The 26,161-nt window shown below is 51.0% G+C and overlaps 2 protein-coding genes across 6 annotated transcripts in view; both read left to right on the top strand.

Moving 5' to 3' along the window:
- The window catches only part of RPTOR (regulatory associated protein of MTOR complex 1), a 171,637-nt gene extending 159,403 nt beyond the window's left edge, over positions 1–12,234 (top strand). For all 5 annotated transcript variants that reach the window (XM_054170561.1, XM_054170560.1, XM_054170559.1 and 2 more), the window contains 6 exons: positions 2,175–2,281; positions 5,753–5,880; positions 5,966–6,052; positions 9,351–9,467; positions 10,314–10,443; positions 11,878–12,234. In XM_054170561.1, coding sequence (XP_054026536.1) covers positions 2,175–2,281; positions 5,753–5,880; positions 5,966–6,052; positions 9,351–9,467; positions 10,314–10,443; positions 11,878–11,946 — 638 coding nt within the window. In that variant the 3' untranslated portion in view covers positions 11,947–12,234. The remainder of the gene's footprint in view (positions 1–2,174; positions 2,282–5,752; positions 5,881–5,965; positions 6,053–9,350; positions 9,468–10,313; positions 10,444–11,877) is intronic.
- Positions 12,235–15,656: 3,422 nt separating this feature from the next.
- CHMP6 (charged multivesicular body protein 6) lies at positions 15,657–21,144 on the top strand. Its single transcript, XM_054170906.1, has 8 exons — positions 15,657–15,779; positions 16,251–16,360; positions 16,943–17,030; positions 17,593–17,679; positions 17,794–17,859; positions 18,109–18,189; positions 18,825–18,879; positions 20,371–21,144. Exons 1-8 carry the CDS (start codon positions 15,717–15,719, stop codon positions 20,421–20,423), a joined length of 603 nt encoding a protein of 200 aa, XP_054026881.1. The 5' UTR covers positions 15,657–15,716; the 3' UTR covers positions 20,424–21,144.
- The last annotated feature ends 5,017 nt before the right edge of the window (positions 21,145–26,161 follow it).

Here is a 26,161-nt window from a genome sequence, read left to right as displayed (position 1 = left end):
AGGGACTTACGGAGAGACCACCAAGTCCAGGTCCCCTGCCAAAGCAGGGTCACCTAAGGCAGGTGATCACTGGCAGTCCAGGTGGTCACTGCCTTTGTCACTCTGGTGACAAAGAGCACATTGAGCTAGGTTTACATTTCCTCCTGGGGCTAATTCCTAGCAGTAAATTGAGACAAATCTACATTTGTAGCTTTTGGACAAGCAAGTTGTGGAGGGGAAATACAGGAACCTCACTGTAGGCAACTCTGAATGGCTGGGAGCAGGAGCCTGCAGTCCTGGTGCATTGCAGAGTGCTTTCTGATGCCGGGTTCATGTGGTTATAAAACATTTCTCAGCACCAGAGTCCGTTTGGCATGGATGAGAGGATGAACTGCTGCTCTGCAAGGCAGGGCTTCTGCCTCTGCTGAAGGGAGATCCCTGCCTGGGGAGGTGAAAAAAAGCCACAAAATCCAGAGCATTGTCTGATTCCCTCGTGTATGGTGTTCTTGATTTGTGTTTTTAATGTATGAGTGAGAGTCTCCCTGGAAAATCCATAGATCTGTGGCTGGTCAGCCTTTGCAGCACGAAGAAGCAGATGATAATTGGTGTACAGCTCTCTGCTTTAAGCAAAGCGTTTCTGTGCTGTGGAGGCGGCTCACAGGTACAGAGAAGTCCCTTCTAATTAACTGCACAGGAGCTGTTCCTCCGAGATTTCCCCCTGCAAGTCAGGAGCTTCACTGCCAGCTATTCCCCAGGTTCTGATACCTGTGTGCTCTGCACTTAGGAGAGCCAGCTCACTCCATGGCTCTGGGACATCTTATTCCCCCAGCTGGGAAAGGGGGAGACACAGAATCATAGAATCAGCCAGGTTGGAAGGGACCTCTAAAGGTCATCTAGTCCAACCCCCCTGCAGTCAGCAGGGACATCCTTAGCTAGATCAGGTCACACAGAGCCCCATCAAGCCTCACTTTGAATATCTCCAGGGATGGGGCATCAGCCTCTGGGCAACCTGTTCCAGTCCTCAACCACCCTCATTGTAAAGAACATTTTCCTAACATCCATTCCAAATCCACTCTTCTCTAATTTCAAACCATGACATGCACTTACTGTCCTCTGGAAACTGTCACACCAGCAAAGTTCATGAGTTCCCACAGTTTGCCAACCTGTCTGTAAGCAGGTGCCTACAGCAGGTGTTTGGGGGGCAGGAAATCCCCTGTCATTCTGCTACTGCATGAATGGGATGCTTTCCTGAACTTCACCTAAGCAATCATAGAATCATAGAATGGTTTAGGTTGGAAGGGACCTCCAAAGGTCATATAGTCCAAACCCCCCTGCAGTGAACAGGGACATCTTTCACCAGATCAGGTTGCTCAGAGCCTTGTCAAGCCTGACCTTGAATATCTCTAGGGATGGTCCCTCAGCTACTTCCCTGGGCAATCTGTTGCAGCATTGCACCACCCTCACAGTAAAGAACTTGTTCCTAACAACCAATCTAAATCTGCTCTTCTCTAATTTCAAAACCATTGCCCCTCATCCTACAAGCCTTTGTAAACAATCAGTTTATGCCCTCAAAGCCGAGTAGCAAAAGCTCTCATAAACATATTTTAGCTGGTGTAATTGCAGAGTGTTCCCTCCTTATCTGTCTGTGCTGCAAATTGGGTTTCACTCCTACCAAGCTGTTTAATTCAATCTCTTGCAGCAGTGACTTTGCTATTCCTTGTTTAGAAACACCTCCCCCTAGGCACCTGTTTCTGTTAGAATGAGGAATCCCGCTAATCCAGATGCTCTGGGGTCTGGCTGTGTGAGGTGTCACTGGTTTAGTCTCCTTCAGCCACTGTTTATCCTGTGCTCTCGGGAAGAGGAGGATCATTTAGTAAAGATTCCTTTTGGAAGTCCCCAGCAGCTCAGCAAGGTCCCCATGTGGCCGCATTCACCTGCCTGCTGGGCCATCCGCACCTCGGCTTTTCTACACTAGACAAGGGGGGATCAAAGATGTCTTTTGAACTCAAATCCAGACCCAGCTGATCTGGTTCCCTTTGGAGGATGTGTGGGGGTGTGTGGCTGTAATTTCAAATTTCCTCTAGTACCAACAGTTTCTGCAGCCTGAGCTTGTGAAGCTGCTGACCTTCATTAGCGCAGCTCTGCCTGTGCGATGCAAAGAGTAATTTGCACACCCTGCCTGTGTTTTATCTTAGGAGCAGGAATGGTGGTCGACTGGGAACAAGAAACTGGGCTCCTGATGACATCAGGAGATGTGAGGATAATCAGGATCTGGGACACGGACCGGGAAATGAAAGTACAGGTAACATCTGTGTGTCTGTCCCATTCCCCTTTTCCCTTTTCCCATCCTGTGCCATGGGTTACCCCATGCACAGCCAAAGCATCCAAGATTTGTCTGTGGAGAGCTGATGGGTTCTGAAGTTCTTGCTTCCCTGCCTCAGAGTCATGTTAGAAGATAAATAAAAATACAGACATAGGTACTGAGTGTGTCAGGGCTTTCCTGCAAGCTCCTGCTGCGACTGCAGGCAGTGTGCAGCAGTGTTTGGGAGAGGTGAGGCTGTGGAATCCAAGAGCAGGCACTGGGATGCAGGTGATGCTTCCTATTAGCATGTACCTGAAATAGTATAGAAATTCTTGAGGAAATGTAGTGGTGAGTGAGGTCAGTGGCAGAGCATTTGGGCTTTAGCTTTGCTTCTCCGGGATGCGCACAGAGCTCACTATAGAGCAGTACTGTCATGTGCCTGCCAGCCACAGGTCTGTTTCAGGATAGCTGCCTCCACACAAGGAGCAATTACATACCTGCTCAGCCCACTCCTGAGTCAGGCCCTTCATGCTCACCAGGACAGAAACAGGAGCATTTCCTCACCATGCTCTGGTCACCTACAGCCAGCAGAATTGTTGCCAGCTTAGACCATGCTCACGCAGATCAGAAGTTTGCTCAGTGCTGTCTGGCCCCTGGTATCAAAGGATAGAGATCCCTGTGAGCCTGCTGCAGCTCTGTCAGAGGTTCTCTGCAGAGCTCTGCAGATCCAGCACTGGGCACCCCAGGGTGTTCACATCTCAATTCTGCAATGAGGCAGTGCCAGAGCCATACTGCAGTTGTTCATAACTTCCTGTGTAGTGGAATGGGGCAGAGGCACTGCAAGCGCCGCTGTCAGTCGGAGTCAGGTACAAGTTCCTAAGAAATCAAGCAGCTGGCCTGTGAGAATGGAGTCACCATGCTGGGTTACAAAAGAGAAAAAAAAAACAAAACAAAACAATAAAAACACCCTGGTTTTCAAAGCTTCTAGAAATTAATTACCCTTCAATGAACATTAATTACAGTACTTTGACCCTGCAATGCAGGATAATTAAGCCGATGTTAATCTCCGTTCCTTCTACGTTTTGTTTTTGCTATGTAAATCAGGGCACAGCAAAATTCAGGAGGTGAAAATCTTTAAGATTGTGATGATTAACGATTGCACTGAAAGTATCTTTAAAAGTATCTTTAGAAAAATGTTGTTTCTCTTTTAATTGCGAAGACTGGTTGTGTGGAAATTCAAGTGATTGAAACTTCCTGACTCAGTAGCCCTGGAAAAGTGAAATTCAGCACAAAGAGCAGCAGAGCTGTGTAATCCCAGCTAATAAAGGTGCCTTCCCACTCTTTGAACTTCAAAAAGTGTACCTTTGGAAGTGTTTGGGCTGTAGCTGAGGGAAGCGAGTCCTTCATTTTCACTTCTGCTGATTGTTCCTGCTTCAAAGGCAGGAGCTGGCTTTCGGTGGAGGAGCTGCTGAGAACAGCCCTGGAGGTTGGTGCCTCCAGCCAGCAGCTGCTGCAGCTGTGAAGAGCAGCTGGGAAAGGTGAATGTGCACAGAAGCAGAAATAGGACTGAAGTGTGGAATTAGCTAATTCCTCCTGATTGATACCCTACTTTGTCAGTGCTGCTTCCTTTTTTTCCCCTGTTCTAATTGAAAATCTTTTTCCTCACAGCAGCCATAGATGTTTTACCAAACAATTCTTTAGCTTACAGCAAGGAAGAAGGGGAAAGGAGTCATGGCCACACCATGTTCCCAGCACAGCTGTCCTTGCAAGCTCCAAACTTCTTCTCTGTCATTTTTTTAGTACACAAAGTGTCTGGAATCTAATTAGATAAACCTGGGTCTGCTTGTCCTATGTCCTAAAGCAGGGACTGATAGGTGGCCCAGCACTGGCTTGCTTTCTCTTGTGTAAGTGATTCTCTGGTGCTGTGTTGTAGCTGAGTAGCTTGTTGTGTGTCTGAAGCTCCTGTGTCCACTTGGATGTTGTTGAAGAGCATCAGAGCTGCCTCCCCATCACCTGAAGAATCATAGAATGGCTTGAGTTGGAAAGGACCTTTAAGATCATCTAGTTCCAATCCCCCTGCCATGGTCACAGACACCTCCCACTACTCAAAACCTCATCCAGCCTGGTCTTAATCACTTCCAGGGATGAGGTGTCCACAACTTCTCTGGGCAACCCATTCCATTGTCTCACCACCCACATAATAAAGAACTTCCTCCTAAGGCCCAGTCTAAATCTGCCTGCCCTAGCTTTAAACTATTGCCCCTATCACCACCTGCCCTCAAGGAAGAGGAAGGTTGTTACTCACACAGTCTACGCAGTCTAGCCCATTTGCAGCAACCAGGGAGGCTCTGCAGAGGTGTAGCAATGATCCTAATGGTGAAGGGAAGGAGAAAGATGAGTGTTTGAAGAAAGGGAATTTAAAACATCAAAGGAAACTGCAAGAGATGGCCTTCATTGAGGATAACTAGAGCCATCCTGGCTAGAGGGAAATGCTTTCCAGTAAAATTATTTCATTGTTTCCAGGGGACCAGCTGTGGTTTTGGTCTGGTACAGACAAAGGAAGGAAAAAACAAACTTCTTTTACAAGAATCATTTACATAACTTCCTAGAAAATAACTTCCCAGAACTTGATTTGGGTGTTGATATCCTGCACAAAAAGGGGCAACACTTTACAGCTTTGTACCTAATACCTTACAGCTCTGTTGCACCTTTTTTTTGGGGGGGGGATTACCTGCAGCATGCTGTGTGTTTGGGTTTATAGGTGCTGTTATATACAACAGGAAGAGTTTCTGCCTTCTACAGGTGTATTTGACATGCTTCTTCTCCAGACATACTGGCCCCTCTTGCCATTCCAATGGCATTTACAACTTGTACACAACAAAGGTGGTTTCTGGACTCCTGGCCATTTCTTTTAACTCGTTAGATGTTCTTACTGGAGAATAATGTCAGCTCCTTCCCAAAACAGACCCTGGCTTTGGGTTTAGAAAGCTGAATTGGTCACAAAAGTTGTTTTTTTTCCTGGAATGTGTGCCTGAAGCTCCTGTGTCCATTTGGATGTTGCTGAAGAGCATCAGAGCTGCCTCCCCATCATATCTGCATCACCTGGATGCATTACTGAACAAAAGAATGCTGTAAAAGATTCATCTTTAAAACAACTGGGACCTGGCTCTTTGGGTTGAACTGTGGGATTTGTGGCTCAGACACTTGGCAGCAGCATTAACTGTCATCTCCAAGATCACCACCTCCTCATTCCTGGCCACATCAAGAGAACCTGGTGGAAGACTCCACAGTGACACAGTGTCCCAGCATTCCGAGTGCCCAGCGGAAATCCTGGTTTAGTTTGGGAGCAATTTACAGGATAGAGAAGGGAAGAGGAAGGGGCCAGTGGGTCCATCTGGTTTAGGACCTGGACTGTAGTGATTTGAAGACAAGTCATGGTCTCAGCTTGGTGTTGGTGTGCTCTCTCCTCAGGATATCCCCACTGGAGCTGACAGCTGTGTCACCAGCCTCTCATGTGACTCTCATCGCTCGCTCATCGTGGCAGGGCTGGGTGATGGCTCCATTCGTGTCTTTGACAGGAGGATGGCTCTGAGTGAATGGTAACTCCCTGCCCTCCCCAGGCTTGGGATCCTCATGTTTCCTCTTCCCCCTTCCCTTCAAAACATTTCTCTGCTTGTTCTCCAGCCGTGTCATGACCTACCGAGAGCACACAGCCTGGGTGGTGAAAGCCTACTTGCAGAAGCATCCTGAAGGCAACATCATGAGTGTCAGGTAGGAAAGGTTTTACTATTTGAGATGTGGTTGGTTGGTTTTGTTTTTTGTTATACAGTTTGTTTTTCTGTTTAAATTCTGCCTCTGGTATTTCAAGAGCTCAGAGGGTAAAGCTCTTTAGTGTGACATTTGCTTCAGTAATGAAGTCCTGCTCCATACTTGGTGGAGGGAAGGCAGAAAGAAAGGTGAAGCTTTCTTTGGAAGCCTGTCGAGTGTGGTTTGAGAGTAAACAGGGAGGCATCTTTGCTGAAATCACTATCACGAGGCATGTGAGGGAGGAATCAAGTGAACCAGAAACCTAAGCTAGATATAGTGTGTCTTAGGGTGGTTGCTCTTGATTGCCAACATCTCTGGAGGGTCATTTGCGAGGGAACACGAGAAGAAAGGTTGATGTTGCATCTGTTGGGCATATTGCTATGCAGGATTACTTTGCTGTCTAGCAATTTTCTACACATAAATCCATTTCTGCTGTCTGGTAAATACTGTGGAGAGAGCAGCATATACTTATTTGGCCATTAAGGAACAGCAGAATATAATTTATTGTCACAAAGCCACTGTGTGCACATAAAGAGGCTCTTTTTCTTGATTACAAAATGGAAACAAAACAATTTTCTGGGATTCTGAACATTCCTGAGGGGGGGGGATGGGCCAGCAAAAATGTATTAAGATTTTCAGAAAGGGGATTATGTGATGCAGCTGCCAGATTTGTCGAGCTCACATATTAGAGTTTTTAATCTTCCTTTCTGTAATCTCCTTCAACAATCCCAGGGGTCAGGCCTGTGTGCTTGGCCAGCCTGGCTCTGAAGGCTCTTTTTCTCCCATCTTCTCAGAGCCATTTCCAGCATGTGATGCTTTCTCTGCAGATTGAAGAGGTATGAGGCAATGTTGTGCTTCCAAAGACAGGTCTGATCTCATCCCCAAGGGACTCAGTTTGTTGAGACAAGCCACCTAGCTCTGTGTCTCCCCACTCACTCTCATGTTCAGCTGACAGCAAGATCCAAGAAAAACATTAGGACGTAGCAAGGTCTTAGCCTAGCTGTTTCCTGAAAACCTTGAAGATGTTGTGTTGCTTGTGGCACAGTTCCTTGAACCTCAGCAGAACTCCTCTGGACCAGAGGCAGGAGTTTGTAGCACAGGTCTGGTGCCTGAGCTGGATCCTGGCTCTCCATTGCCCGGTGCTGTTTCTCCACAAGATGCTGATCCATATGCTCATGCCACCACTCATTACCCTGCAGCTCTGCTTCTGTCAGGCTGACAACAGTGCCAGGTCCTGAACACTTTCTGAATACCCTGGATTAATAGCTGAGCTGCTGATGACTTCTTGTGGCCTGCTGTTGTTCAGCTGGGGTGTGTTTTCTGGTGCAGTCCCTCAGCACAGAACCTCTCTTCCACATCAAAGCTCTTGCATGGCCTTCCAATACATTCAGAGCCATCTCAAATTTAATGATGTGACAGCTGGAGATGCAGCTTCTTCTAATGACACAAGTAATCATTCTGGTCAGTGTTAGGTATTCTAGAGGTAAGGAAACTGAAGGCAATGCACTGCGTTTGCCTTTGTTGTCCTTAATGTTGTGAAACTTGTGTGTTGGCAGTGTGAACTGTTTTGGTTGGAAAGGATCTCAGGGACCTGGAGGTACGGGGTGAGAGTAGGCTGAACATGAGCCAGCAGTGTGCCCAGGCAGCCAAGAAGGCCAATGGCATCCTGGCCTGTATCAGGAACATTGTGGCCAGCAGGACCGGGGATGTCATTCTCCCCCTGTACACTACACTGGGTAGGCCACTCCTTGAGTCCTGTGTCCAGTTCTGGGCCCCTCAGTTTAGGAAAGATGTTGACTTGCTGGAATGTTTCCAGAGAAGGGCAACAAAGCTGGTGAGGGGTTTGGAGCACAAGCCCTACGAGGAGAGACTGAGGGAGCTGGGGTTGCTTAGCCTGGAGAAGAGGAGGCTCAGGGGAGACCTTCTTGCTCTCTACAACTACCTGAAGGGAGGTTGTAGCCAGGTGGCGGTTGGTCTCTTCTGCCAGGCAACCAGCACCAGAACAAGAGGACACAGTCTCAAGCTGCACCAAGAAAGGTTTAGACTGGATGTTAGGAAGAAATTATTCATAGAGAGAGTGATTGCCCATTGGAATGGGCTACCTGGGGAGGTGGTGGAGTCACCATCACTGGAGGTGTTTAGGAGGAGACTGGATGGGGTGCTTGTTGCCATGGTTTAGGTGATTAGTTGGTGTTGGATGATAGGTTGGACCTGATGATCTCGAAGGTCTCTTCCAACCTGGTCTATTCTATTCTGTTCTGTTCTGGTCTGGTCTGGTCTGGTCTGTTCCGTTCCGTTCCATTCCATTCTATCAAGTCCAACCCTTGGCCTGACATCACCACATCACAAAGTGCCATGTCCACATGTTTCTTGAACACCTCCAGGGATGGTGACTCCACCATCTCCCTGGGTGCCAAAAGCCTTACTTCTGCTGCCAGCAGAATGTCTGATGAGTTGATTTTGAAGTTGATTTCCATGAGAGACTTTGTTTGTCTTCCTGCACACAAGTCCACCAGGAGCTCAGAAGAGCAGATGTACCATAGCAGCACCTTCAGTCCTCAGTTCCAGTAGGAGAAGATTCACCTTCTTCACTTCTAGCAGCTGTGATTCTCCTGATGCATTTCAGAGGTGTCACTTAACAACATGAAATCCTTTCTGTTTGAAAGGTGCTTGATGTACCAAGCACAGCATCTTGCCTCCACCACTCTTGCTTTCCTCACCCTGTGTCCCCTGATGAAGCCATTAGCAGGACTGATACATGGCCTGAGCATTGGCAGGCTCTGTTATGCCTGGTCCCAGAGTACTTCGGACAGCCAGGACTTGTGCATCTGTGTCCACATTTGGTGTAATGGATGGTACCAGCAGATCCCATCTGGTTAGAGCCTTCTAATACAATTTCCTAGTGTGAGCAGGAGCAGGAATTGGGGTCTGACATGCAGCTCAGTGTATTGAGTATGACACAACACTAAAGGCTCTTACAGCCTTGACGAGCTGGAAGCAATAAAAGTAATAATGGATCACCCCTGAGGGCAGAGGCAGAGCTGTTTGCACAGCTCTTAATGTCTTGTGGTTGGTACCAACTCTAAGTGGCACTGGTGGGAATTCAGCCATGCTGGTGGAGAAGGGGAGGGTGTGTGTCTCCTCAGTCCTCCTTTTCTGGTCAAGGTGCTGAGCCCACAGGCAGGCATACAGCTCCATTCCCTGGGATTTAGAATCCAGTTTGGTAACAGCCTGATGTTGTGAAACTTGTGTGTGTTGGCAGTGTGAACGGAGATGTGAGGTTCTTTGACCCCCGGATGCCAGAGTCCATGAAGGTCCTTCAGATAGTCAAAGGCCTGACAGCCCTTGACATTCACCCCCAAGCCAACCTCTTTGCATGGTAAGTTCTCATTTCATCTCTTGTATCCATCAGGGGACAGCCTCTTTTCAGTGGTGGGCAAGTGATAGGGCAAGGGGCAGCAGTCACAAAGTAGAACACAGGAAGTTGCACTGAAACACAAGTAAAAGCTTCTTCGCTTTGAGGATGGCAGAGCACTGGAGCAGGCTGCCCAGAGAGGCTTCTTCTCTGGAGAGATTCCAAACCCACCTGAACAGTCCTGAGAAACCTGCTCTCCTTTAAGCAGAAGAATTGGACTAGTTGATCTCCAGAGGTCACTTCCAGACCCCACCATGCTGGGATTCTGTGATCCCTGGAGTCAACAGAGAGGCCAGTTCATCTCTGCAGACATCATTCATGGGGTGTGGTTGGGGTCTGGGTTTTGTTGCAGCTTCTTTCCCATGTTTGCAGCTCAGGAATGTTATCAGCTGCATACATTAGTGAGGCCTTTGCACTGGTGACTGGCAGTGAATGGTGGAGGGTCTCACACCCCCATGTCAGATCCTTGTTCAAAGTCAACATTTATATTTTGGGGCTCTGAGTGGGGACCAGCAACTGCTCCACAGCCATCTGACAGAGGTGGCTGGGGGATCTGCTCCCAGTGCATGTGTGCGTCAGCTCCCCACATTACCCCATCTCAGTGTAGGAGGTGCCTCTGGTTTCAGCCCTTCTGGAAGTCTCTCTGCACTGTGGTTGCCGTGGTACAGTTGAAGTCAGTCTCCCCACTTTCAGGAACTCATGGCACACTGGTTTCATGAATGTTTCAGCTGGAAAAGAGGGCTGTAGGCAACAGTGTTGTTGATCCCATGCCATTCTGGGTGGCCTCATGTTCTCTTGGTTCCCTTCCAGTGGCTCAATGAATCAGTTCACTGCAATCTACAATGGGAACGGGGAGCTGATCAACAATATCAAATACTATGATGGTTTCATGGGACAAAGAGTTGGAGCCATCAGCTGCCTGGCTTTCCATCCTCACTGGGTCTGTATTCTCTCTTTTTGGATTTTGGAACTTGTGTTTCTTAGTTAATGTCCACATTGCAAGAGGGAAGGGCACAGAGACTCCTCTAGCACTGCAAGGCTTACTTTCTTTCTTTGCAGCCTTACTTTCTGAGGATGCTTTGAGCCTGACTCTGTCCAGGTCCTCAGTCTTTGTCCTCCAGGCGTCCCAGATGACCACACTGGTGGTGCTGCCAGTTTGTGATGTGCACTTGAGACTAGAACAGGGCTCCCACCAGCTAAGCCTTTTTAACTTGCAGATCAATTTGATATGCTGTTCCACGTTCCTCCCCATCTCTCTGGGCCTGCAGCCTGGCTCAGCTCCCTGGCTCTTGCCACAGCAGTTGTCCAAGCTGAATGTGCCTGGAGCTGAGTGGAGAGGTGCAGCCTCTCACTTCCAGCACACAAAATTTGATGTGCTTATTTATTCCCTGCCTCCTCTTGCAGTTGGTGGGCTCACCCTCGTGTCTCTGGGGCTGCTTTTACACCACCTTACGTCAGGCTTTAGGAAGACCTGATGCTGTGCAGCAGAAAAACTGCACGTCAGAAAAAAAAGGAGAGACCTGCAGAAATTAAAGGCATAAGCTGCTGAAGTCTAGAATGAATCAGAGGAGAAAGGACATGTTGGAATATGTCACAGCTGAGGTGGCTCTGCAGTAGCTGTTAGAGGCAGGATCTGGTTCCTACTTAATTAGGAGGCAGGTGCCCATCTGCTTTATGGACTTGTGCTCACCCAGAGAGGAGAATAAATTGAAAGCTTGAGAAAAACGACGTGAAGGGACAGGAGAAGCAGGAGGAGGTTAAAGAAGGCATTTAGACAGAGAGTTATTTTAGAAACCTGCAGATCAGAACACAAATATTTAATATGTAATGGGAATGACAAAGGGAGGAGAGGGAGGGAGAGCATCCTGAAGACAGCGAGGTTAAAGGCGAGCTCAGCTCCTCAGGTTTGCGGAAGTTAAAAGAGTGATTTTTTGCTGTCCTGCAGGCTGGGGGATGGGGGCAGAAGGGGCTAAACATTAGAAATGTTTTGCTCTTTCAATAAGCAAACCAACCAAGCCCTGTCCAGCCCGGGTCTCCATGGCTGGGTCTGTTCTGGGCCTCTCACTGGAGGCAATGCTAATTTTCAGTCCGGGCCGGTTCCTAACCAGCAGCCTTGCGGTCGTTTAGAAAAATTATGTTAGCAGTTGGCAACTAATAGTCACCATAATTTTTTTCCCCTCTGGCTGAAATGGGTCTATAACTCGCTGGGACGAGGGAGGTGCTGGCAGCACTGTCGTCAGAGCTGCGCTGGCAGATGCGCTTCAGAGCTCGGGAGCACCTGGGTGTTCCTGGGCTAAATGTCGGCCGGGGGTGTGCCTCCCCCCTCGCTGCCTGACACCTGGCCGCTCACCTCCCCTCTGTGCTCTTTCCACAGCCTCACCTGGCAGTTGGGAGCAACGACTACTACATCTCGGTGTACTCGGTGGAGAAGAGGATCAGATAACGGCCGGAGGCAGTGGCAGTGGAGCAGGGCGTCCCAGCGGGCAGGGCTGTGTCTCACCCACCGTGTACATAGTGAAATCATCGACTTGAATGTTTAGTGTTGGCTGCTGCTGCAACCCATGACTTGAACAGTTTTGTTCTGACTTAGCTACTGATGATTTTGACAAGGGGAAGAGAGACAATCTCCTTTGTTCTTCCTTTTTTCCTTTTTTTTTTCTTTTTCCCTTTTCCCCCCTCTTTTTCCTTTTCTGCCTTTTTTTCCTGTTTTCTTTTTTCCTTTTTATTTTCTTTTTCCCCTCTTTTTCCTTGTCTTCCTTTTTTTTCTGGTTTTTTTTTTCCTGTTTTTTTTCTCCCTCTTTTTCCTTTTCTCCTTTTTTCTCTTTTTTTTCTTTTTTTCCCTTTTTTCTCCTTTTTTTTTCCTTTTTTTTCCCTTTTTTTCCTCTTTCTTTTTTTTTTTCCCCCCCAGCTATATCCTCTCAAAGCTACAGAAAAGGACCTTTTTATTTTTTGTTTCCAGTGGTTGGCTTCTCCGTTAGAAACACGGCTCCTGAGCTTGAAGGGACTGGACGAGGCAATACCCTTGAAAAAGGGCTTTCTTGGTTTAGTCTTTGTTTCTTTGTTTTGCTGGAGTGTAGGAAGTCAGGACTCACCTACAGCTCCATGCATCAACCAGACCACGGGACCCCTCCAGCTGCTGCCTAGCCTCTGCCAGACAGGGATTCCTCCATGGGGCAGCGAGACCTGAGCTGTCCACCCGCACAACAATGTGAGTGCTTCTGCGCTGCCCAAGTGTGGGCAAGGCCAGCAGGAGAGTGTCTCCCCTGCATGAACCTGATCCTCTCTGCAGCATCCTCTCCAGTGGAAGCATAGACAGAAGGCGACTTGGTGGCAAGGAGAGGCAGGAACCTTGAGGAGATGACAGGAGCAGGGCAGGATGCCACCATACACACAAGAAGAAGAGGGAAAAAGAGAAGGAACATCTCTAACATCCCCACAAGCCTGGAACAAGTCACTCGGCAACCACTTGCTACATGCACATGGTGCTGGTGGGGAGGTTTGGGGCATCTCAGTCACTGTTACTTCTGCAGTCAGTTGTCCTTCTGCCCATGGTGAACTCCACAAACACATCTGACAGCCTAGGAGCTTTCTACCCAGCCAGTGAGAGAAGCTCCAGATTCAAGCCACAGGCTTCCATTTGCTCCCATGTGCTACTACTCAACAAGGTGATGGTCAGGAGAATTTGCACACTTGCTGCTGTGTGTCTGCAGCTGCATGCTCCGTGTGGACCTGGTTGTGGCTTGCCTGTTGTCTCTGCAGAACTGGGTGTGTAACCACACGTGATCTGAGCACAAGAGAATCACTAAAGAGGGGGAAGGCAGCAGGGCATCCTGCTTTGACCCAGCTGCCTAGGGGAAAGCCGGCTCCATCTTCTGCACCTTCCTTCTGATTGATGAATGTTTCAGTCCCTGGAAGTCTGCCATGGGTCTGGAGACAGCTGTGGGGAAGGGGGAGGCAAAGCCAGAGGGCAGGTTTCTTTCAGGCTCCATTGAGGGGCAATTTAGCTGGCTAAGAACAGAACTTGCACTGTGCAAACACCACTGTGGTGACAAAGGGAGACCTGCTGAGTCCAGAAGTCCCCATTCTTTCTCCCAGCCAGTACCACAGGGGCTGCAGGCCCCCAGCAAACTCTGCTAGTGATGGCACTGACACTGAAGCAAATGCTGATGAGGGGAAGGGTGAGAAATGTTCTCTCCCTGTGCTGGTGGCAGCTTCACCTCTGCCACGACGCCCGTGGAGCATGTCTGACCTGTCACTGCTCCTTATACACCAGAGAACTGTTTTCTATATGTGTAGAGACAGCCAGGCCACACAGGGGTTGTGGAGGTGGCCTGGTGGCTGTCCCAGACTCACTGCAGGGAATCCCAATGTGAAGTGCTGCATGCTCATCTGGATACTGGCTGTGCTGAGGGCCCTTGAACCATGGAGGTGGAGCAGATGCTGAAGGTTGGGTGCTGCGTCCTTACCCTGAGCACCATCACTGTGCCCTCCTGTAGCAGGGAGGCCGAGGGCCACTTCACAGGGCGATGAATCAAAGGCTTTAAAACTTGAGAAAAACTACCTAAAAGTCCACTTTGAAGTTACCAAAAGTTAATTATGATCTAACAGAGCTGTGCCTCTCCCCAGCCCGCTCCTGCGCTGCTCTCAGCGGTACGCAGCTCCTCCACCCTGCCTGTGCCCAGGGGCTGGCAAGCGTGGAGCCCGACTTTGGGATCTACACCTAACCGATTAACTTAACACAGCTTACAAAAACACAACCAACAAAACCCACATTAGATTTTTAACTTCTATCAGTGTATTTGTGAAAGGAACAAGGATAAACCTGGCACAGTGCAAAGGTGAGTGGTGGGGGAAGCTGCTGCTCCTCGCCAGCCAGCCCCAGGGCCAGGAGATGAGTTTTTAACTAACTCGACCTGTTGAGCTTTCATCTAAGTGTGTGCTTTGTGTGGCTGGGCTGTATTTTCACAGGTCTGATGCAGAGATTTCAATCATGGAAGTTGAACCCAAGGATTCTGGAGAGCATCCTACCTTAAAAGTTCACTTATCTCTATTTATTTTACAAAAATTAAAATTAAAAAAAAAAAAAAGATATATTAAAAAAAAAAGAAAAAAAAAAAAGAAACAACCCAACCAAACCCCCAACCCCAACACGATTGTAATGTGAGAGTAAAACAACTGCAAATAAATGGTTAATAAAAAATAAATGCAGAAACACTTCCCAGCCTGAGGATAAGTTGCCTGGGGCCAAAGGGGGGAAGGGAGAAAGCTGCAGACCGCAGAGGAACCAAACTGTGTTCAAGGCGAGAGCTTGGGTGGCTCTGGGTTGTTTCCCTCTGGAGAAAAGGCTGATGGCACGTGGAGACCCTGGCAGAAAGGCTCTCGTACAAGCCCAGGTCACCGCTGCTGGGGCTCAACATTTCTCCTTCGCAGCTCTACAGAAAGGTGTGTGTGTAGGTCTGCGCCCCAAATCCAGCTGGTATGGTGATTGTGGCCCAGAGCCACCAAATAAACCAGAGCTGTCATGGTTGTCCTGAGGGCCTTCACAGCACTGTCACCTCCCTGTCCCCAGCCCAGGGTGTCCTTTTCACCAGCACCATGACCAGTCTTGGTACAGTCCCGGTAGGTCCTGGCTGGAACACTGAATGCCAACCAACATCGCACCTTCCAGTTCTGGGGCCACTGGTGAAAGCACAGTGGGGCAAGGAGTCTCTCCTGGCTGGAACCAGAGGGTAGGAAGAGCTGTCGGGATGACCATCAAAGCCACCAAGATGTGGGTCGTGTCCCTGATGCTCCCTGGGGTCATGGTCATGGAAGCACTGGGCGTCTGCGTGGGCACCGGTGGGGTTAAACGGCACATGGTTCCCTGGGACCCTGGCCCTGGGGACCCTCTCCCACACAGGTTTCATTTCCATGTCACCAGGACCTGGCTGCCGCTCAGCGTCATGGTCACGAGAGGGCCACACTGCCTTCTCCAGAGGCAAAACCATAATGAGGGACGTGGTGCAAAGCGAGGGCTTGGATGGTTGGGAAACCGCCGCGCCCCCACAGCGCCCCCCGGTGGCCTTTGTGGGCTCCTGCGCCGCGCTCACGTTCGCCTTTGCGTTCTGCCGGGGCGGGCCCTGTGCGGCCGCCGTCGATGGGCGGTGCCGGAGCGGCGCCGGGGCTGGGCGGTGCGGCCGCGCCGCCCGGGGCAGGAGCGGCGGCGCCGGGGCGATGGGGAACCTCTTCGGGAGGAAGCGGCGGAGCCGCGTCACCGAGCAGGACAAGGCGGTGCTGGTGAGGGCGGAGCTGGGCTCGGCGCGGTGGGGCGAGATGGGGGAGCCCTGGCACCGGAGACAGCCAGGCCGGGGCCGCGGAGAAAGCTGGGCCGGGGCCACGGAGGAGGCAGGGCCCGTCTCGGTCAGCGCCGGCGCGTTCCCCTGCGCAGGGAGCGGTGGAGCCGCTGTCACCGGGCTGCCGCCGCCCTACTCGGCCTGGACTTAGCCCTCGAGCGGCTGCCAGCTCCGGGGCGCTCTTGCTGCTGCTGCTCGCCGAACCCCCGCGCAGCTGAGGGGGCACGGAAGGGTGGAGGGGGCGAAGTGGGGCGATCCTGTCGCTTTAACGGCGGCTGCTGGTGTAACCCCTGTTTGTGGCACGGCGGGAAGAGACAGGACCCGTGCGAGCGGGCAGGAGGGTTGTAGGAGCGCTCCGGGAGTGCTGGGACCATCCGGGCTCAGTTCTGACTGTCTGCTCCTCTCCGTCCTGCAGCAACTGAAGCAGCAGCGGGACAAGCTGAAGCAGTATCAGAAGCGGATAAGCCAGAACCTGGAGCGGGAGCGAGCCCTGGCCAGGCAGCTGCTGAAGGACGGCAAAAAAGAGTGAGCCAGGAGGGGTCCTCTCTGCCAGGGGCTCGAGCAGGGAGTGTCAGTGCCAAACTCGGGGTTGTTTCTCTGGAAATGAAAAGTTACTGACTTATTGGTATCTGTGAGCTGTGGGGGTAGTTACAGAGTCTTCTTTCAGAAAGGAAGCTTAGTTTGATGTTTAATACTTAAACCTATGAGAGGCTGCCCATGTTCCATGGCTGGTCTCAAATCAGGTGGTCAAAGAGTGCTTCTTTACCACAGTACCAGTGGCACATCCAGATGCTATGTAAGTGGCCATCTCTTACCTCATTTGGTGTCTGTATTGTAAGCCTTTTGCCCAGAGACACTGGTTTACTTTGCTCCAGCACAACTGCCCCAGGGAAATCTTAAATCCACAGCACACACCTCTAAATTTTCAGGCACTGGATTAGCAGATTTATGCTTTAGTTGCTCATTTTTATACTTCCCAGGAGCAGTTCAGAGTGGTCCTTTAGTTTACACTTGAGTTGTTTGGAAACAGACACGGCTTTGATGTGATTCTTTTAGGCTTATTTGCTTTCATCTGTGCTGAGTTTTCCTCCTCCTGTTTTCCTTCAGGAAAGCTATGCTCTTGCTAAAGAAGAAACGCTACCAAGAGCAACTTCTAGACAAAACAGAGAACCAAATCAGCAACTTGGAGAGGATGGTGAGTGAGCAGCTGGCTCTGTGTGCCTGGTGTGAGCCTTTTCTTCTGCTGTCGATGTTCCTCTTGATTGTGTGGAATCACATTTTAACTGTCAAGCCCTAAGAGGTCTTCTGAAGGGCAGGTGTCTGAAATTCTACACGTGCCATGACTTGTCCCTGAAGGACCACGTGGGGAAGCTGTTTTGTGTCTGTGGGGGGATTATGTGTTAAATACATGGTTTGTAAATTGCTCAAACCTTAGTCACAGTGTGGACAGCTGCTGTAGAAGCTTCCTTGGGCTTGTCACTGTAGCTTGGCTTCAGAAATGGGTGTGATTGTCCAGGAAGCTGTGGCCTCAGCTTTGACTGTCAGCTAGAAAGTCACTTCCAGGGCTGCTGGAAATGTTTCTGCAGGTACCTGTGCTAAAGCTTTATACTATTGGTATAAGTGAATCCTCTGTTCACTGGAGAAAGGAACTTGACTGATACCTCCACAGTTTCCCTGCAGATCATGGCAGTCTGTGTCTGGCTGATGACAGGAATGTGGCAGCCTGTGATGTTTCCCTTGGTCCTTTCTGTTTTCAGGTCCAGGATATTGAATTCACCCAGATCGAAATGAAGGTCATTGAGGGTCTGAAAATAGGCAACGAATGTCTGAACAAAATGCACCAGGTGGGTATCACCAAGTCAGCTGGGCACAAGCTTGCTTTGGACTAGGCCAAGTCCTGGCAGTTTGTGGCTCTCTCCCTGCACTCACACCTGGATTTTGGCTCTTGTTTTTTTCAGGTTATGTCAATAGAAGAAGTAGAAAGAATAATAGGGGAAACCCAGGACGCTGTGGAGTACCAGAGGGTATGTACTCTGTGTGTGTGAGTAGCTGTGAGCAGGGCCTGCTGCCATCCAGAGTTCCTCTGGTGTGTGCCTTGTGTCAGAAGTGATCAGACTGGGAAGGAAATCTCAAGTGCTGCAGAACAATTTGCTGTTAGTTTTCCTGAGTACTCCTTCACCCCACATTTATGCTGTTCTGTGTGCCTGTACCAGCTCCAGAGCTGCTTCTGCTGGGCTGTGGCTGACTGGAGCATGTCGTCCTCTCTTTCATAGCAAATAGATGAGCTGCTGGCTGGCAGCCTGACTGAGGAAGATGAAGATGCCATTCTAGAAGAATTAAACACTATTACTCAGGTAGGCCTGATGTTCTGCAATTACTTTAAATCCACCTTTCCAGGATGCTGTTTGTAATAGAGGGGACAGTGTCTTTTTCCCCACTCAATAACTTATTTCCTGACAGAATCTGTTTCACCTGTTTGCACCTATGAACTATTGTGTTCATCAAAGATCAAGCTCATTGATCCACACACAGAGGTCATTCTCCAACAGGATACTTTTAAGAGTTGTCCTTTGTTTGCTGTCTGTTTCAGTCAGCTGATCTCTGTTCTTGCTGGGTAGCTGTTCCACTTCACTAGGTGAAGCTCTGGGTCATGCCCAGGTTGCAGCACTCGGTGACTGTGGTCATCTCCAACCATCTCTGGTGTTTGTGGCTCTTCCAGACACTAGGTGGAGAGGCTCTGCAGCTGGCATTGGTTTGAGGAGGCTCATAGCTAATACAGGGCCCTCTTAAGTCTCATTTAATAACCAGAAAACCCTCACTGGGCAGTACTGAAGGCCACAACCCTTGCTGCAGTCCAGATGTCAGCTCATTTGTGGAATCTCTTACATTGTCACTCTGTTCCCAAAGAGTCTTTCCAGCAAACTGTGCTGTGAGGGTCTGTGGTGGTGTGTGGGGTTTGTGTCATGTGTTGTCTTCAATGTTCTTGCAGGAACAGATGGAGCTTCCAGAAGTTCCTTCAGAGCCCCTTCCAGAAAAGATCCCAGGTATGCTTTCTCTGTTTGCTCTGCAGCTTTGGCTTCTCATGCTCAGTCCCATGCCACAGTTTGAGACCCTTTCCTATTGTAAGTGGTGGCCTAGCAAATGTGAAGGAATATTAACTTCCTGGTGTAAAGCCCTGCTGACCTGGGCTGTGTGAGCTTAGTTCATGCAGTCCTGACAAATCCAGCTGACCAAAGGGAACCCAAGTCTCTTCATTCAGTCAGCATCTGGTCATTGTTCTTGAGGAGTTTTGTTATATCTGCTGTTCTCAAGTCACAGTTTGTGCCTGCTGTGGGACAGCCAGCTGATTTGAAACACCCTGTGGATGTTCTGTTTTGGAGCTCCATGAGGACCTCTCTGCTTGCCTCTCGACATGACCCATGCATAGCTCTCTCACACCACCTTGAACTGCTCCCTGCCTGTTATCCCAACACACAGGAGCAGGGCAGGAACACCTTTTGGTAGCCACAGCTAGTGGCCTCCACACTGCACAAACCTGGATTCCATGGAGGCTCATCCCTGCTTGCAGCTCTGGGGACCTTGCTCCAGGTAACAACAGTCATGTGGAGCTGGCTGAGTGAGGACTGCAGGAGTCCCACCATTCCAGGACTGGTGGAACACAAGCTCTGCACAGCTGATGATGTGTGTGAGTTTGCTCCTGAGCAATCCAGAACCTCAGCAATGGGATTTGGTCAGCTCCATGTGAAGAGGGAAGTGGGAGAGAGCTTCTGAAGCAGTGAGCAAATGGCCCATGATGACCTGGTGAGCAAGAAGCCTTCGTAGAGCATCGCCAGATGTCTGTCCATGCTGGAGAACTGAAAGTGAAACCTACTCTTGGAGACAAGCAGTGAGGTGGAGCTGGGCTTGGCTTAGAAGGAAAACTGGTCAAGAATTTATTTCCTGGGACAGCAGAACACAGAACCATAGGTTTGCAGAAGCTGGACCATCTCAGCTTGTGGAAACCAGGAGCTGTAGAGGCCATTTCCTCTGCGTGCAATCTGCCTGGCAGACAGCAGGGGTGTGGGGAACGGGGGCTGCCTTCTTCTTAGTGCTTGTTTAGTAGTAAACACAGATCAGATGTCATCTCTCTGCTGCCAGCAGGGTGGCCAAGCAAAATACCATTGCCTCTGCTGCTTGCAGCTGGTTGAGCCTCATTTAGACTCATTAGATCAAAGGGGTGAGGGGAAAAGTTTGTCTGCTGCTCCCTTGTGAGAAGCCACTGCCCTAAATCAGTGTCACTGGGCTAGTGCCTTTCCAAGGTTGTGTTTGGTATGTCCTGAAACTCTGTTAGTTCTTCAGGTGCTGTGAAGGAGCATGCTCAGTGTGAGAGTTATTTATAACAAACTTTTATTATCTCAGTGACTTTGCAGGTGCTGTGCTGCAAGCATTTACTGCTCTACAGAGGAGTGAATTCTGAGCCCTAGTTCTTCCTCAGGAGATGACTGGAGCCTGTTTGCATTCTCTGTTTCTGTAACAAGTTTCTTTTTCTTCCACAGAAGCATCACCCATCAAGAACAGGCCAAAACCAGAACTGGTGGCAGCATCTTAACTCCCACTGCTGGGGATTCCCCCACATAACTTGCACCCAGGACAGTTTGCCCTCCTAGCTTGTGCTGGGAACAAACAAATGCCTTGGCAGCATCCCAGCTGTGCTGGGCAGATCATGGAGCAGGATTTCCCCCTGCAGAGGGGGGAACCTCAGCAGATCTTTTGCTCTTGTATCAAGATTATTTTCTAGTGCTTTCTCTTTTTTTTCTTTTTTTTTTGTAACTTACATTCTAAACTCACTCAGCTGTGCTGTCTCTGGATTAAACAGCAACTCTCCAACTTCCAAAGCCAAATGCTTTCCTTAGGTTTGATGCCAGTGGTGGAGCTGCCTTTGCTCTGACTGAACCCCCAGGAATTCCCACCCTTGGGAGCATCCAGCTGGGCAACAGCAATCCACTGCCCTCAAGAGCTTTCCAGACCACGCTGGTGTCTGCACTCATCTTGGTCTCTTTGCTTTTCCTTTTCTGACTGTGGAAGGGCTGCCAGTGTCTCTTGTCCTCCTGTAAACCTGGCTGGTGTGCCTGAGGTGCTGAGAGGGCATGGGCAGAGCGCAGGCAGCCTGGGAGAAGGCTCTGGCCTGAGCTGACGCAGGCAGCAATGCTCCCTGCTGGGGTTGGAAACGGTTGTCAGCCTTGTGTACAGCCAGCCTGTGCAGGAGGGTGGGCTGAGCAAAGTTCAGTCTTCTCTTGGCTTTGTGTCTGTGGGCAGCAGTGCTGGGGGGGGGGGAAAGGCTGACCTCCATGTGAGGTGAAGAGCTGCTCTCAGGCTGGGTGAGAGTCAGAGGCAGTTGGTAACAATTCTCCTCCAGATCTTGCTCAGCCTGCCCACTTCTGGTAACCCCTGGTGCTGAGTGAGACCTGGGGTGACAGAAATCTGAGGAGCCTCTTAAAATTGCAGCAAGGAGTCTGCTGCCTACTTGATGAGCCAGGAGTCATCCCTTGTTGGCTCTGCACCATCATCAGAGTTCACCTTCGCGATGTTCAGATCGATTCTGCTTCCAGCTGTCAGCCTGTGTTTGATGTTTCCTCACAGAGCTGGAGACAGGAAAGGTCAGGCTGGAGTGAACACGAGGCTTGTTCTGCTCTAGACATGAGGCATAAAGCTTCTTAAATCAACACTCCAAAGACTCTGCTCTCTGAGTGGTTAGAGGGGATACCTCCTGAGCCCTCTCTGGAGGACAGTCTGGTGCTTCACATGGTGCAGTGAGGCACTGGGCTCTGCTTGGATGGTGAAGTGGTTGCAAAGCTGCCTGGCCAGCCAGGTGGTTGGGCAGATTTAGCTGTTCTTGGAAGCAAGCTGGCTTGCCAACTTGCAGATGCTCTTCAGGACACTGCAGAACTTTGTTTATTACATTTTGAAGCCACAATCCTTAATCCTGTTCTGTGACAGCAGAAGGAGGACCAGAGGGTCCTTGGAGACACTCAGTGACTGCCTTTGGGGTTCTGTGATCTGGTGCTAGACAATAAGTGATCCCAGAGCCTGTGCTGCTTGTCAGGTGTGGTGGGCCAGCAGCAGCTCTGGGTTTGGGTAATGCTTTCTGTGTCACCTCTGTTTGTTATGTTCCAAAGACTGGCTGGGGCATCCTCGTCCTCCCATGTGTGTCTTCAAGGCAGCAAGCACCTTGGAGCTGCTCTAGTTTCAATTCCTCTGTGCTCTCTCATGTTTCACAGCAAAGCTGGGGCCCCACCAGCCTTGGAGCCCTGTTTACTAGCTTCAATGAAACAAAAACCTCTCTCTGGAATGGGCAGAGCAGATTTAAGCTGCTCCTTGTGCTTGTGCTGAACGTGCTGGTTGCCCTGGCCGGTGCTGGAACTGTCAGACCCTTCACCCTGCTCTCATCTGGAGCTGCGAGGGGTCAGGGCCGTGTCCTGCTCTCCACCCCTGTGGTTTTGTCTCGGGGCCAGGCTGTAGCTCTGCAGCGGGCGGACCGTCCTGTCTTGTAATCCGTGCTTGTTCCACCTGGGGGCGCCCTGTCCTCACCAGCGCGGTGGTGGTCGAAGCTTTTTTTCTGCAGCTGTTTTCTTCCAAGGCTCCTTCAGCTCGTCGCCAGCCTGCTGTCGGCCTCGTCCCTTTTCTCTTATTTAACCTCTAACTCCCAGGAGTGACTGCTGGGCTCTCCTAATAGGGTCTCGAAGGGACCTTTGCTGGGAGCCCGGCCTCTGTCGCTAGCACTGTGTAAACCCTGCCAAACAGGGCTGACACACATGCCCAGCCAAGGAGGAAGGGAGGGAGCACCGTGCTCCAGTTTTCTGCCTCATGAAGGTCCTGGCAGCAGGGGAAACGGGAGTCAACTATCCCCAGGGAGACTGCAGTGAGGCTGTGCTGGGTCATGGTGCTGCTGGTGCTGTCTGTGCTCTTGGGTGGAAGTTGGTCCAGGAGGGAGCAGGGTTAGTGCTGAAAGGGTTACTGCAGCCTCTTGGATTTGTTAATACAGTAAAGAGGCCGTTTACTGAGCCAACAGGAAAGTTTGGAGCAGATTGCCAACAGCTTCCTCTTCTAATCCCTGCACCAAACAGATTGTACTGTGTCTCCTTGAGAGGAAGAGCCAGGAGTGCTGTGTGACCTCTGTGGTGTGCTCTAACAATAAACTGTTCCAATGGTTCCACTGATTCCTCTCCCAGCCTCATGTTTTCACAGAAAATGTTTTGGATGAGCAGGAGTTGCCTTCCTCCTCCCTCCCCTTCTTTACTCCCTGCTCCTGGGGGAGATGTGGGCAGGAAATTTCAGAACAAACTCCGTGTGTGAGAGAAAAACAATGCTGTGTGCAGGATGGCCCAGGAGGGAGCTCGTCTGTAACCCACAGCAGTGGTGCCCTGGCATAACCCTGAGCCAAGTCCAGAGGAGCCAGAGGGCTATTTGAGATCCTGTGCGCTATCCAATACTGCTGCAAAGGTAGAGCAGCCCCTGCCCTGCCCTCATCACCCATGAGCCAGGAGCAGCGCAGGTACCCTTAGGGCTCCCTGGAGAAGCGATTTCCAGGGGAAAAGGAGGCGGGAGTGAGGGGCTGGATCCCAACAAGGTGGGCAGGATGTTTGCAAAGGCAGCTTTCCCACTCCTGGGTTTACAGTGAAGCTGCACAGGGTGGTGGGATTGGGTTTTGGCAGGAATGTCTCTGGAATTGTTTACAAACTGAACTATGAACAGTCCTGGGTGCTGGACTCGCAGGGAGCCTGTGGCTCTGTGGCGGTCACAGGGCTTGGGTCTGATCTTCCTCGGCAGGATTGCCTGCTTCCATCTCAGTAGAATTGGCCAACCACCCCAAGCAGCCAGTGCAGGACCCTCTGTGTGCAGCTGTCACCCAGTTCACAGAATGAGAGAGTGGTTTGGGTGGGAAGGGACCTTTCAAGGCCATCCAGTCCACCCTTCTTGCAGGGAGCAGGGACACCTTCACCTAGATCAGATTGCTCAGAGCTCCATCCAACCTGACCTAGAATGGTTCCAGGGATGGGGCATCTACCACCTCTCTGGGCAACCTGTGCCAGTGTCTTACCACCCTTACAGTTTCCCCTGGCTGTGGCTCTTGAGGCAGGCTGTGCCACACCACCTACACTCAGCACAAGTGCAGGACAAGGAGCTGGGGGAGGGGGGATGGACTCTGAACCATGGGCTGCTCCTTGTTATTTCAGATTTATGTCTCCTCTGGTGGTGGAGCCTCCCCCCTGCCTGGGCCAGCTGCACCCTGGACAGTAGCTCAGGCCCCCTCACATCCTGTCCCTGCTATGGGATGTGCTGGGGTTCCCCTGTCCCTGGCACAGCAGCTGCTCCCTGTTCAATGGTGTTTAATTAACACTCCCTTGTACCCACTCAGCTGTGGCAGCAGGGTGGGAGCTGGCACCCCACGGCGTGAGCTGAGCGTGGAGCTCTTCCAGCTGTGTTTTGGTTGGCCAGATGTTTAGTCAAATAGGAGTGTCCTCCTTTGGAGAAAGTCTTTCAGGCCAATGTAGCTCACTGCTAATTAAACCCTGGAGAACAAAAGCAACCTCCTGCTGCTGCTTCCTGTGCCACCCCCAGGCAGCCTCCCCACTGCCCCCAGTCCTGGCACAGCCCTGGCCTCTTGCCAGAGGCACCGGAGGGGTTTGGGCCACCGGCCAGACCTGCCCATGACAGACACAGCACGTATGAAGGTGACAGCGGATTTCAGTCCCTTAATGCTTACAGGAGCAGGTGATTTGTTCCTCCTGCTGGAGTGGCTGCTGGAGTCTCTGTGGCATTTCCACCGTGCTAGCTCCAGCCCAGTTTAACGTGACTTGGGTGGCAATGCAGGACCATCACCTGGCACAGGAGGAAGCAGCTGGGGGAAGGGAGAAGCTCTGCTAGGAGCTTCCAGTCCCTTGCTCTGCTCCACAGAGAAAGTCCCTTTCTAGGGGCACACTGGCTACAGCTGCCCTTGGCCCATGGGCTCTGCCCCCATGCCAACACCCCTGGCATGGGGGCTGTGGGGGAGAGGGCACCGCTGCCAGCATTATGCAAGTGGCATTGCCTTTAAATAGCCTCAGTGCTGTCCAGAAGGCAGCAGGGCATTGGCTTGCTGGGGCTTTGTTTACTTCTTCTGCAGCCCTCCCCCACTACACCCAGAAAGTTGGCTAGAAGTTGGTATGGGCCAAAGGCCTCCTTGCCACCCCAACAGCCTGGGAGCTTCTCCCCCCTCTTCGTTAAACAGCAGCAGCCCTTGCACTGGTGTTTAACTCAATTGTGTAACACAGCCAGGCTGTGGCAGAGTCCTGACAGTTTCTATGCCAACACAGCTGGGTGGCAGCACTGCCTGGGGGGGGGGGGGGGGGGGGGGGGGGGGGGGGGAGGCAGAGAGGCTGCCTGCCCCCTCATGGCATGGCTGCACCTCCCCAAAACAGATGCATACCCCTAAAACAGCTGCACACCCTGATATGGCTACACCCCCCAAAACAGCTGCACACCCCTAAAACAGCTGCACACTTTGACACAACTGCAACCCCCTCCAGAACATCTGCACACACTGAAAACAGCTGCACACCCTGCCATGACTGCACACCCCCAAACCAGCTGCACACCCCCACAGAGCTGCACACCCCCACAGAGCTGCACACCCCCTGACACAGCTGCATGTCCTGACATGGCTGCATGCCCCACTGCTTCAAATATTTGCTGGAACACCCATGGAAGACAGCTGGGCACTGAAAATCCCAGGGGCAGCTGACTCGTGGGCATTTCCTTTGGCTCATCACCTTTTGGCACGAGTGAGCTCAGAGCTGTGGCTGGGGTGCTTGGCACAGTGGGCACAGGGGGCACCAGGGCAGCCCTCGGGCACAGCTGTCCCTGCAGCCCTACTTGGTGACCCCTGGGCAGCGGCTTCCATCCTGCTGGGAGCAACCTCACGGTGTCCTTTGTCCTCCACCCTCCTTGGCAAACACCGAAGTCAGGACCAGGCACTCAGAGGTCCCTGCTCCCTGCAGGGCTTAGCGTAGATGACCTTTGAAGGTCCCTTCCAACCAAAATCCTTTCATGATACTTTGGAGAGGTTTGCAGCAGGGTTCTGCAACTTTGTTTCCTCCTCCTCTTCAGCACCCTACACCCCGAGCTCGCCGTGCCCTGCATGGGAGGGATGAGCCCGAGGAGCAGGGTGCTGGTGGGGGCAGCACTGGTGGTGGTTTGTTTTGCACTCAAAGCCTCACAATGCCAACTCCTCCTCCAGCCCCCAGGCTGCAGGCTCAGAGCCGCGGGGAAGCGGCCGCTGGCTCCTTCCTTTTCCCTGCTCGCATATTT

This window comes from Dryobates pubescens, chromosome 20, assembly GCF_014839835.1.
Source record: "Dryobates pubescens isolate bDryPub1 chromosome 20, bDryPub1.pri, whole genome shotgun sequence".
NCBI lineage: Eukaryota > Metazoa > Chordata > Aves > Piciformes > Picidae > Dryobates > Dryobates pubescens.
This window is presented reverse-complemented; position numbering and strand designations above follow the sequence as displayed.